Here is a 12766-nt window from a genome sequence, read left to right as displayed (position 1 = left end):
TTTCAAAAACTTGCTACAGTAAACACAATAAAAATGACAACTTCCGCCTGTAATTTACACAGAAATATTCTTTAATGAAACATTTTATTAACATATAAGTTGTATACTATTGTAGAACCATTTCCTGCTTCACTTTTATCCAATATGAATAAAATATGTTACGTAAATAAACATTCGAAGATGAAGACCCCCTCCTCTATACCAGGTGAATTTATTCTGTGACATAGCAGCATGTGTGTTTCAGTCACTGCTTATGTAGCAATGCAGGGCAAACCATATTTATTATACGGTCAATTGTTCTACTGACTCATTCACCTGCCTTTTCTTACCGCATACAGAACTAGAACATTGCAAACAACAAATAATCAGTTTCAGCAAAGAAAATAGAATGACATGTCACATCTGTACATTTCACAGCTAGCTTTGGTGGGTGACCAACTGCATAATATTAGGGCATCCATTAAATAGTGGTATATTTGTAATAATCCTGCAAGGGAGGTGACCCTGCACAATAAATTGCTGCTCAGACTTACTTTCTGAGCAACATGTTTTACAATCAACTATATTGCTTCAGCACTGTAAAACCTTATTTGAATCCATTTCACAGATTACAAAAAGTACTGTAATAACCCATAATAGCAAATAAAGTGTCAAAGAGGAGAAATTCGGGGATGCTGGTATGTCTAAATGTAGAAATGTATACCAACAATTTTAACAGAAAGGTTTATATTGCCAGAAAAATAGATCAGCTCTGCTGAAATATTTATCAAACATTTAACATCTTCTTAGTTTGGAAGTCGATGAGATTGGCACAAAATAGGCAAAAGCTGCTATTTCCTAACTGAACTAAATGTTTCTCACACAAAATACATTGCTCTTCACGAAAAATGAAAGGCTGCAGTAGTGTGTTATTCCTGATAGTACTTACACTGAAGATATTTCACAAACTAAATCAGGCCTTATGAACAGGTACCGACCATTACATGATGAAATTTAGGTATACATGGCTTGATGGCAATGTCTGCCTTATCATAATAACAAACCTTGTGCATAAAAAGTCTGGTGTTCAAGAACCATGCAAAACATGGATATATTCTTATAAGCTTACAGACTGCTCAGTAGCCTATACCCACGCAAAAGTTTTCATGGATAACTTGAAAAGTATGTTCACTGAAGGCTTTTATTGTTAGAGCTCTTGCATGTTAACTCACACGTAGCTCTGCCTGTGAATCTAATTTAATTTATGAAAACCATCTAGGCTATATTTACAAGACACTCACAACCACATCTCTTTCCCTCATTTGCAACTTAGTCTGACATAATTTGTGTAAGATCTTTTTGTACGTGAAAGAGAATGGAGACAGTGGTAGGTCAAAGCTATGAGACAGTCCACAATAAATACTCCGTGTACTCAACTACAATGGCAAAAACACGAACTCTGAAATGCAGCAAATTGCCCTTCACATATTTTTATCCTATCACAAATGTTCAACAAAGGAAAAGGAGTTTTTTCCCTTCCATCATGCATTCATTTCTGCTAAAGTTTTTGGATACTACTAATTTTATTGTCATAGTTACCAATATTATGACAATGTTGCTATTTGAGGAACACATGCTTGTGTATCTACAACAAGTCCACTTTGCAGACAATTACTTGATACCAAGTTCCTCAGAGCAAAACAGCAATGGCATTCAGAACATACCTTATTCTTGTTACAAAAAATGCAAAATAGATTTTTAATTTTTGGCACAGATTTGAATTCCTAAATCCTTTGTTGAACAGCATAAAAAAAAATCAGTAACCTCAAAGGACTGAGTGGATAACTTGAGTTACGAATCGAAAAACATCTTACTGATGTTAATTCAGATCAACAACACTCTCTTGAATACTTTATCAGTTTCCTACAAATATGGTTTCAAAACACCATTATACGACTTGGATACAGTATGGTTTAATATTACCAATTTTCAATAACAACGGAAAGTTCTTTAGAAGTAAGTGACAAGGCCACACTGAGGAATGAATTACACCCAACGTTTTACATCAGTTACGCTGTCACCAACATAATCACGGACGTGAAATATATTTGCTGCTACATTAGGATCATGGGTTTCTTCGTGTTATTTTTTCATTTCTCATGCAAGTATACCGAAGTGAGACACGGAATAAACAAAAGCCTTCGAAGAATGTAAAACATTGTCATTAAAAGCGTTATAAGAGAAGCAAAACACAAGTTAGCAAGACGGCCAGGCAACCAAATTTCATTCTTCATAGATACATGAAAACGAAAAAATGCAGTACCTTCCCCATTATTGATGAAGAATTTTACTTGGTACAAAAGCCCAAGGGCCGTTTCACAAACAACAAGACTTGGCAGTTACCTCGTCCACAAACTCACACAAATGTTTACAAACGAAGGACGATTTCGTGCAAGAGTTTTAGACATAGAAATTCAAGAAGTGTAATGCTACGATTTGGTGCATAAATTTTTCTTGCACTGAAACATGAGACGTAATTCGACAAGTTGGCATTCTTTTCAAACAATGGATGAAAACCTGAAACTGTTAAGTCCACTGAGTAAGCGCTCAAACCGAGACGGTAACAGCAACAGTTCTGATGTACAACATATTAAAAAACGCTATGAAATTGAGACCTTCGTTTAATAGTTACATGTCATACAATTTCCTAAACTTTTATTCATTTTACGTTTCCCTTGCAAAATTTTCACGATACCAAATACGATTATTCAATCGCATTTGTTCGCAAAAGTATTAAAGTTTGGTACGAGAGTTTGGTTTTGATGTGCCAGATCATTATTACCTATCCAATTATGATGTCAAGCTTTCATGTGATATTGTTGATGGTGTTCCTCTTGGGGAAAAATAATCTGCTGTGGATCTGTCGCAGAAAAGTTATTTTTGTACCGACTACTTCAGTACTACAATCGATATAAGCAATGTACTGAACGAACGAAGGCTCTAATTCAAATGTCATAACATTACTTAGTGCTGTCAACGTGATAACAGTGCTGTCAGGAGTCTTGACATTTCAGTTTACATCCCCTACACAGAAGAGGACTTCAGGTACTTCGAAAATATAGCGATTTTCTATGTTTTTGTGAACACTCACCCCATAAACCAGTCCACGGTATCGCGGAGATATTCGGGTAGCCTATCCAGTTTGAAGACTTTTCAAATGTCACTTTCCAACAAAACCAAATCACTAATGATTTTGCTTCACACGTCCCGTCCACAGCACACAAAAAATAAACATGGCGTCTGACCAAGGAATAATGTTCCCACAATTCTCCCTTAAAAAAACAAATAGCTCAGAGCGATCTCTCGGTGAAATTTGGCACTACGTGTACACAATAGGTGGAAGTAAGAAGCTGCGCTAGGAAGCGAAACGCATCTCTTAATTAGTTATTGTTAGCATACTGTATAGAAAGAAGTTCCGACTGACTTTATAACACCGGTTGCTGTCTTCTGCCCTGTGGGAGAGATTCTTAGATGAAGCATGTATCAGATAAATACTTAAAATATATTTCTAATGCGACTGAAGGTAATTGGAATCGTAGAATCATATACAACTAACATTCACGGAGTAACATTTTTACTGTGGTAACACCGATTTGTATATTGCTGCTGTCAGTGGAGATATAACAATATCACAGGTATCGAATATCAGTGTTATTCAAATTAACCGAGGTTCTGATATAGTTGTCCCACTAACTTATTCCTTCAGCCCGAAACGGATGAGAAGTCTTTTCATACTGTGTCTGCTTTAAATTTTTCCATTTGTTTGAAACCCTTTTTGACACAGTTCATTCATGAAACTCCTTAAAAAGGCATATCAAAACAGAAACAAAGGATGTTAAAATGTGATACATTGGATTCCAGTGGAGCTTCATGTCAGAGTGTGTGTGTGTGTGTGTGTGTGTGTGTGTGTGTGTGTGTGTCGAAGGACGAAAATCTGTACGAAGGTGAGTGAAGACTACTTCATCACATGGAGACAGGAAGGAGGTATGCCATGGTTGGACTATCGCAGTCACTTACTACAGCTTGTTGTTTGTCACTGTCTGGCTTTGTCTCTCCATCATAATTACCTTCTGTGTTGACACAAAATTGTTATCTTGATGGAATACTTTGTCAGCTCTCTTGCTCCTCTCGGTCGTCTAGTGTCCCAGTACATAGCAGAGTATGTACCACGCCTTTCTCCTGGATATACAGTATCATAAGTTTGGATTAACGTATTTACAAAGTACATGAGTAGAAAAAACGGACTTCCCATCAGCCTTTGATTTCACCTAATTAATTTCGTTCTCCATCACCCACATTCAGCACACTACTCCGAAAAATGACTTTGGAGCCGAATTCCATCTGCATAGCGTGAAAAATTACAAAAAACTGAAGATTGTATCCATGCATTCCACCATCAATAAACACATTAGTATATGTGGAGTACTCAGAACAAATGCAATTAATAGACCGTTTTAAAAACTGTTGCCAAAATGCTTATTTTGCAATAACCTATTGTGTCTTAAGTTTAACCCCATACATAGTTTTTCCATATATTCCTTTTGTTGTAGTGCGAACATATGCTGAGAAGTGGGTAGCCTCTGGCCTACCGGAGGGTGTACTGGTAACCCTACTTCTGGCATAAGTGGTGTGGATGTAAAACTATTATTAAAGGTTTGTTTATCATCAGGATTTGATAACTGCAAAACTAATCTATCATCATATGTTTCAGATAACGGTAATGAGGTACCAGTGAATGTGAATGTTGCATTTTAATGATTGGTTTTATAGGTACTGCTAATCAGTCAATTTTTAGCACACTTATTAAGAAATGGGCACTGATGATTTTGCGGTTTAGCTCCCTAAATTGAATCCATCAGTGTACTAATTGCAACAATCTCCATAAATGTGGACAATTCTTGAAACCTTCAGAGTTGAGAAAGTTTCATTTCAATTATCTACATCTAGTTCTGCGTTATGTCCCTGGTGGGCCATTCACTGCCAACCAGCTGTTTTGTCATTCTCTGCCAGTGGTGGCATTTGGATGGAAGTATGGAGGGTATATGGTCAGCACTCTGCTCTTCCTCGTATTATGAGTTTCCCAGATCTTGGAGCTGTTACTTCTCATCCAAGTTGCTCCTCAGGTTTCACACAAGGCTGAGTGCACTCTGTCCCAGTCCTCCCACCATGGAAAAATCCCTGGCGGTATATGGAATAGAACCCCCATCCTCCACATTGTAGTGATTATATCTACTTGAACATGACAATAATTTAATTGTGATATGATTAGGATGGCTGACTTGCCAAGGGGTCTCCTATCACAGTTGACCTACATGTCTCGCAGATCTAATTTTAATATTATGAAAAAGATAGATGGTTACACAATGTATAGAGGAGCCATTGAGTCGTAGACAGGCTACATTTAAGCCTCTGGTCGATAGGTTTTCTCCTGAAGTACATCACACACACACGCACATGACTACTGTCTCTGGCCACTGGGCCCAGTGGCCTAAAGCTTAAATGTACAGCATTCTTATCTTTCTGCCTGTCTGTGACCCATCATCCCATTTGCATAGTGAGTAGCAATCTGTCCTTTTTGTAATATTATTGTTAATCCATCCTGGATTTCTCATTGTTAGATCTAACTGTAAGATCTAAACACTTGAAAGAATGGTTAAAAATAGATTAGAATGGTGGACGGAGAGGAATAATATTCCGCTTCAGACCCAGTTTGAATTTCAGAGGGGAAAGAGTGCTCTTGTCAACTTAGGGGATTTGACTGTTAATATTCAGTGGACCTTCATGAATTTTTTTTTCCTGTTTTTGGCCTTCTGTGATATAGCTGGAGCCTATGACAATGTGAAAATCACAGTATTGGAATGAAAACTTGCTTCAATCAGTTCACGTCTGAGACTAATGTGTAGATTTAAGTCTTTGCTCTCAGAAAGAAAAATTTGTTGTAAGTGCAATGGAAATGTCATCAAATCTCGAATAGTCAACAATGGACTCCTTCAGGGAGCCATTCTGAGCACTCTCCCGTGCATAGTGTAAACGCAAGACCTTGAAAAATGTATCTCACCAAGAGATCCTGGTTCGGAAACCCCTGAGGAATCTGCGTGATGTTGGTAGGTGCAATAGAACAGAATTAAATATTACTTCATTTATTTCTCTGTATAGTTCACTGCATCAGCCTGTGGTCAGTCCAGCGACTTCTAGTACTGAGTTGCTACCCATAGTATGGAAGGCATGCCCCTCCTGAAGCTCTGTGTAAGGATGGCGGTGGCCACTGTGTGTGTGTGTGTGTGTGTGTGTGTGTGTGTGTGTGTGTGTGTGACAGAGAGAGAGAGAGAGAGAGAGAGAGAGAGAGAGAGAGAGAGTGTGTATGTGTTGTGTTTCACATGCTGTTCTGGGAGTACGCTGCCCCTCCCTGGTCACTGCACGTGTTGTGTCATCAGATTCAAATGAACAGCGATGCCCCCTGTGGGTCCAGGGGTTAGAATAGGCCCGAGGTATTCCTACCTGTCGTAAGAGGTGACTAAAGGGAATCTCACGCGTTTTGACCTTCGTATGATGGTTTCCTTTGGGTTTGACCTCCATTCTTCTAAATTTTCCCAAAGACCGAACCATTTGGAAAGGGTGCTTTACATGGTGCATCGTGTCTGTATGCACTGAGGCCTCTTGCATCCTTCGTCGACGTAATCTGCACTTCCGCTCATTCTCCAGCTGTTGGGCGAGGTCACCCTACTGGGTGCATTTTCCTCCGTCCACTGTGCAGTATCTTTTTCTTCACTGATGATGATAATTAACTTGTTTTCTTGTTTTTGCACCTGATATTGAGCACGGTAGCCAGTCCATTGTGGTGTGGCCACCATGTACCCTGTTGGTTGTTGCCCCTTGACTACACAGGGGTCGCTTTGCTGATGCCTGCACCATTAACTGCCCACGTGCGCCAAGTAGTAGATGCCTGTCACCCTGGGGCCTCGGGAATCCTGGCAATGGCCATCCTGCCAGGTGACCTTTGCAGCGGCCGGGTGGCTTCTGTGGAGATGGCCCCTGGTTAGAGTGCTTGGCATCAGGGCGGAAGACGCAATGAAGTGTACTACGTCATCTCTTGCTGGTGGCCCAACGCCAGCAGCCTCTAAGTGGCCGAGGCCCAACTACAGTGCGAAGAAGTATGATCCCAAATTGTTCTCTTCCCTGGCCATACCATGGGAGGAATGCCAGGCTAAGGATGGCAGCAAATCTTACTCCCCCTGGTACCTTGTATGTACGAGAGCTGATGGGGCATGCTTCATGTCAACGAAGCCTCAGTTTTTTGTGGAGCATTTAGAGGCCAAGTTTGGGGAGGTGGAGGGATTTTTCAAAATGCGATCAGGGTTAGTCTTGATAAAAACAGCACCTCTGACCAGTCACGGGCATTACTCGCTTGTGGCAAGTTTGGGGATGTTTCTGTTATCATTAAGCCCCATAAGAGCTTAAATATAGTCCAGTGTATTATATTCCACAGGAACCTTCTTTTGCAGTCTGACGACGAGCTGTGCACCAATTTAAAGTGGCGTGGTGTTCATTTCATCCGGCGCGTCCATCGGGGTCCAAGGGATAACCAGGTTGCCACCGGTGTCTTCATCTTGGCCTTCGAGGGTGACACCTTGCCTGAGAAGGTCGAGGTGATGGTATACCAGTGTGATGTCAAGCCATATATTCCTCCCCTGATGCGGTGCTTTAAGTGCTGCAAGTTCAGACATATGTCTTCCTGTTGTACTTCCGGTGTCATACGTCGCAACTGTGGGCGTCCAACACGTCCCAATACTTCATGTGCCCTGTCTCCTCTCTGTGACAACTGCGGATAGCACCATTCCCCTTGCTCACCAGACTGCAGGGTTCTCCAGAAGGAATGGAAAATCATGGAATACAAGACCCTAGACAGACTGACCTACACTGAGGCTAAGAGGAAATTTGACCACCTACATCCTGTACCTCCGACATCATCTTATGCCGCCACTACGATAACAGTTCTAGCCCCATCCGTTCAGTCAATTCCCGTCAGCTCTCAGAGTCTCAAGACTACACATGCCCCCTTGATGGTGGGGGGCACTTACCTACCTGTTGCTCCCACACCACCTACCTCGGGAGCACTGCCTCCCCAACAATCGGGGACATGAGTCCCCACTTCTCAGCCAGAAAAGTATGTCTTCTTCGGCTACTCTCACTAGGAAGGGGTCCCTTGGGTTCCTCAGATCCCTCCCTTCCCAGTTTTCTACTAGTGGGAAAGATGACAGCCGCCAGTGGCTGAAGTGCCCAAAAGCAGATGGTCGTAGGACTTCATGATCGTCCTCAGTCCTGGAGACTGAATCAAAGAAGCTCTCCCAGCCAGAGAAACCCAAGGAGCAGTGAGAGAAATAAAAAAAGAATACCCCTAACGACAAGAAAATTGCCGTGGTACCCACACCGCCGCTACCTACAGGCTCTGCATCTGAGGGAGAGGTGGAGATTCTGGCATCCACTGAGGACCTAGATCTCGGCAGACCCTCAGACGCAATGGATATAGACTGCTCAGGAACTAAATCGTTGGCAGCAGGTGACCCTGAGGTGTAAACTGCCTCATTGAGCCTTTCATGCCTTCACTGCCTCATGAAAACGTCATCATCCAGTGGAATTGCTGCTGTTTCTTCCATCTCCTGGCTGAACTATGGCAATTGTTAAACTTTACACCTGCTTTCTGCATTTCCCTCCAGGAAACCTGGTTCCCAGCAATGCAGACCCCTGCCCTCCGTGGCTATAGGGCATATTATAAGAACCATAGCGAATATAATAGTGTGTCAAGTGGAGTTTGCATCTATGTACTGAACTCAGTATGTAAGGAACCTGTACCCCTTCACACTCTTCTTGAAGCTGTGGCTGTCAAGATAAGGACGATGCCAGAAATAACTGTCCACAACGCATATCTTCCTCCAGATGGTGTGGTACCCCTGAACGTCTTAACTGCACTGATTCATCAACTCCCTTAACCTTTTTTACTTTTGGGAGATTTTAATGCCCATAACCCCTTGTAGGATAGCACCATACTTACTGGCTGAGGTAGAGAGGTCAAAAATTTACTATCTTAGCTTGACTTCTGCCTGCTAAATACTGGGGCTCGCACACATTTCAGTGTGGTTCATGGCACTTATTAGGCCACTGATTTATCACTTTGCAGCCCAGGACTTCTCCCATCTGTCTACTGGAGAGTCCATGATGACTTATGTTGTAGTAACCACTTCCCATCTTCCTCTCACTCCCCTGGCATCATGCCCACAGATGCCTACCCAGATGAGCTCTAAAGAAGGCAGACTGGGAAGCTTTCACCTCTGCTGTCACTGCTGAATCTCCCCTACATGGTACCATCAATGTGGTGGTTGAGTGGTCACTAGAACGATCGTTTCTGCTGCGGAAAACGCGATCTCTTGTTCCTTGGGCTGCTCCCGACATTGCTGAGACCATTAAAGAGTGTAGGTGGGCTCTATAGCAGCATAAGTGGCACCCATCTCTGGAGCACCTAATAGATTTTAAACAGCTCCATGCTCTCGTTCACCAGCTTATAAAATGATGGGTCTCACCCATTGGGTGCCACACGTCACCTTCCTGAGTCTGGACAAAGATCAGACTTGTTTTTGGGTACCAGACCCCAACAGTTGTCCCTGGTGTTACCGTCGATGGCGTGTTATCTACCGACGCAAATGCGATTGCCGAATACTTTGCTGAGCACTATGCTCGAGCCTCTGTGTTGGAGACTTAACCTCCAGCCTTTCGCACTCTCAAATGACAGATGGAAGCGAAAGTCATCTCGTTCACTACACGCCACAGTGAGCCCTATAACGTCCCATTTACATTATGGGAGCTCTTCAGTGCCCTTGCACATTGCCCCGACTCAGCTCCTGGGCCAGATCGGATCCACAGTCAGATGGTTAAACATCTCTCATCCAACTACAAGTGACATCTCCTCATCATCTTCAACCGGATCTGGTGTGATGGCATCTTTCCATCGCAATGGCGGGATAGCACAATCATTCCAGTGCTTAGTCCTGGTAAAAACACACTTGATGTATATAGCCATGGGCCCATCAACCTCACCAACATTCTTTGTAAGCTGCTAGAACATAATGGTGCGTCAACAGTTGGGTTGGGTCCTGGAGGCACGTAGCTTACTGGCTCCATGCCAGGGCAGTTTCCACCAGGGTCTCTCTACTACCGATAATCTTTCATCCCTCTACTCTGCCATCCGAACAGCCTTTTCCAGGCACCAACACCTTGTTGCCATCTTTTTCGATTTACAAAACGCATAAGACAGGACATGGCGACATCAAATCCTTGCCATATTGTATGAGTGAGATCTCCAGGGCCCACTTGAGATTTTTATCCAAAATTTCCTGTCGCTCTGTACTTCCCATGTCCAGGTTGGTGCCTCCCATAGTTCCCCCATATCCAGGAGAATGGGGTCTTGCAGGGCTCTGTATTGAGTGTATCTCTATTTTTAATGTCCATTAATGGCCTAGCAGTAGCTGTCAGGCCGTCGGTCTCACCTTCTCTGTATGCAGATGACTTTTGTATTTTGTACTGCTACTCCAATAGTGGTGTTGCTGAGTGGCGCCTACAGGAAGTTATACACAAGGCACAGTCATTGGCTCTAGCCCACAGCTTCCAGTTTTCAGCTGCAAAGTCTTGTGTCATGCACTTCTGTTGGTGTTGTACCATTCATCCGGGACCAGAACTTTACCTTAATGACGACATATTGATTCTTAGGACTGGTTTTCGACACATGATTGATGTGGCTTCTTCATGTTCGTCAGACTAAGCAGAAGTGCTGGCAGCACCTCAATGCCCTCCGCTGCCTGAGCAACACCAACTGGGGTGCAGATCACTCTATGCTGCTGCAGCTCTAAAGAGCCCTTGTTCAATCCCGCCCTGACTATAGGAGTCTGGTTTATGGTTCGGCAGCGCCCTCAGTGTTGCATTTACTTGACCCAATGCAGCGCCACTGTGGCTTTTGACTAGCAATGGGAGCTTTTAGGATGAGTCCGATGACCAGCGTCCTGGTGGAGTCCGGAGCCGTCCCATTGAAGGTTAGGCATGCACAACTGCTCGCCAGTTACATTGAACACATTCTTAGTTCAGAACATCCAAATTACCGTCTCGTTTTCCCAACCACTGCGGTTCATCTCCCGCATCGGTGGCCCAGGTCAGGGCTTACACTTCTGATCACTTCTGTCTGAACCGGAGTCGTTCCCTTTACCACCTCTACTGATGGTCTATTCACATACACCTCCATGGTGTAAACCTCGGCTGAAGCTTTGCCTGGACCTTTCACATGGCCCTAAGGACTCAGTTACTCCCATGGCTCTCTGCTGCCACTTCCTCTCAATTCTTAACATGTTCCGGGGCTCTGAAGTAGTTTTTACAGAAGGCTCAATGGCTGATGGTCACGTTGGCTTCGCCTATGTTAATAGAGGCCATGTTGAACAGCATTCCTCGCCCGATGCATGCAGTGTTTTCATTGCAGAGCTGGTGGCTGTATCTCATGCTCTTGAGTACATCCATTCATGCCCGGTGGAGTCGTTTCTTCTGTGTACTGACTCCTTGAGCAGCCTACAACTTATCAATCAGTGCTACCCTCATCATCCTTCGGATAGTGACCATCCAGGAGTCCATCTGTGCCCTGGAATGGTCCAGTCGTTAATTGGTGTTTGTCTGGACTCCAGGTCACATCAGAATCCCAGGCAACTAACTTGCCGACAGACTTTTCAACTGCTTATGGAGATCGCCATTCCTATAAGTGACCTGCGTTCATTATTACACTGCAAGGCTTTTCGGCTTTGGGAGACAGAATGTCAGTCTCAGTAAGCACATCAAACTGCGTGCCAATAAGGAAACCATGAATGTGTGGAAGTCCTCCATGTGGGCCTCTCACAGGGACACTGTGATTCTCTGCCGGCTCCACATTGGCCATGCTTGGGCGACCCACGGCTACCTCCTTTACCGTGAAGACCCACCTCAGTGTCAGTACAGTGCCCGGTTGACAGTGGCCCATATTCTGTGGCACTGTGATAGTTTGGTTGCCTTGAGACATCATCTTCATTTACCAGACTCGTTATCATTAATTTTAGGAGGCAACGCCTCATCAGCTGATTTGGTTCCTACATTTTATACGTGAGGGTGGGTTTTATCATTTGATCTAAGTTTTAGTGCATGTTCTTTGCCCCTCAGTGCCCTCCACCCTAGTGCTTTTAGGGTGGAGGTATTAATGTGTTGCAGAGTGGCTGGCTTATCCTTTTAATTTTGTGGTCAGCCAGCCACGGTAATCTGCTCTCCTGTTTTACTCTCTTCTACCTGTTTCTTGCATCTCTTTGTTTTTCTTCTCCTTTTTTGTTCCTTGTAGTGATCGTTGCTCTTCTGTCGTTCTTGTGGCTTTTCCTTCCTCTTGGTATTGTGCTGTATGTCTAGTTTGTTTTATTCTTTCCCTTGTGGAATTGTTACAATAGGAACAAGGGATTGATGACCAAGCAGTTTGATCCCTTACCCCCTTTTAAACCAACCAGCCAATTATCAACAATGTTATATACTGTGATGTGTTGAATTCTGGTTTCACTAGGCATGGTCTGCACCTCATTAGGTACGGGAAGGGGTGGCTTGCAAAGCTTATAGGTGACAGTGTAGTGGGTGGTGATGAGATCACTCATGGAAAAATTCCTGTGGTAGTTGGTATTAGAGGTGC

The 12766-nt window shown here is 43.3% G+C and overlaps 1 protein-coding gene and 1 long non-coding RNA gene across 3 annotated transcripts in view; one reads left to right on the top strand and one right to left on the bottom strand.

Annotated features, from left to right (window-relative positions):
* Positions 1 to 3271, bottom strand: part of LOC126473377 (MOB kinase activator-like 2) — a 528601-nt gene extending 525330 nt beyond the window's left edge. The window contains exon 1 of the mRNA XM_050100386.1: positions 3131 to 3271. Within this exon, the coding sequence (XP_049956343.1) occupies positions 3131 to 3135 (5 nt within the window). The 5' untranslated portion in view covers positions 3136 to 3271. The remainder of the gene's footprint in view (positions 1 to 3130) is intronic.
* A 96-nt stretch (positions 3272 to 3367) lies between these two features.
* The window catches only part of LOC126473378 (uncharacterized), a 59887-nt gene continuing 50488 nt past the window's right edge, over positions 3368 to 12766 (top strand). The window contains exon 1 of one of the 2 annotated variants that reach the window (XR_007586444.1): positions 3368 to 3562. This is a non-coding gene — a long non-coding RNA (uncharacterized LOC126473378). Of the gene's footprint in view, positions 3563 to 3928; positions 4024 to 12766 lie in introns of those variants that run through there. The other variant, XR_007586447.1, reaches the window with a different exon arrangement.

The sequence above is a fragment of the Schistocerca serialis genome, chromosome 4 (genome assembly GCF_023864345.2).
Source record: "Schistocerca serialis cubense isolate TAMUIC-IGC-003099 chromosome 4, iqSchSeri2.2, whole genome shotgun sequence".
Lineage (NCBI taxonomy): Eukaryota > Metazoa > Arthropoda > Insecta > Orthoptera > Acrididae > Schistocerca > Schistocerca serialis.
The sequence above is the reverse complement of the archived record's forward strand: the minus strand, read 5'-3'. Positions and strand labels throughout refer to the sequence as shown.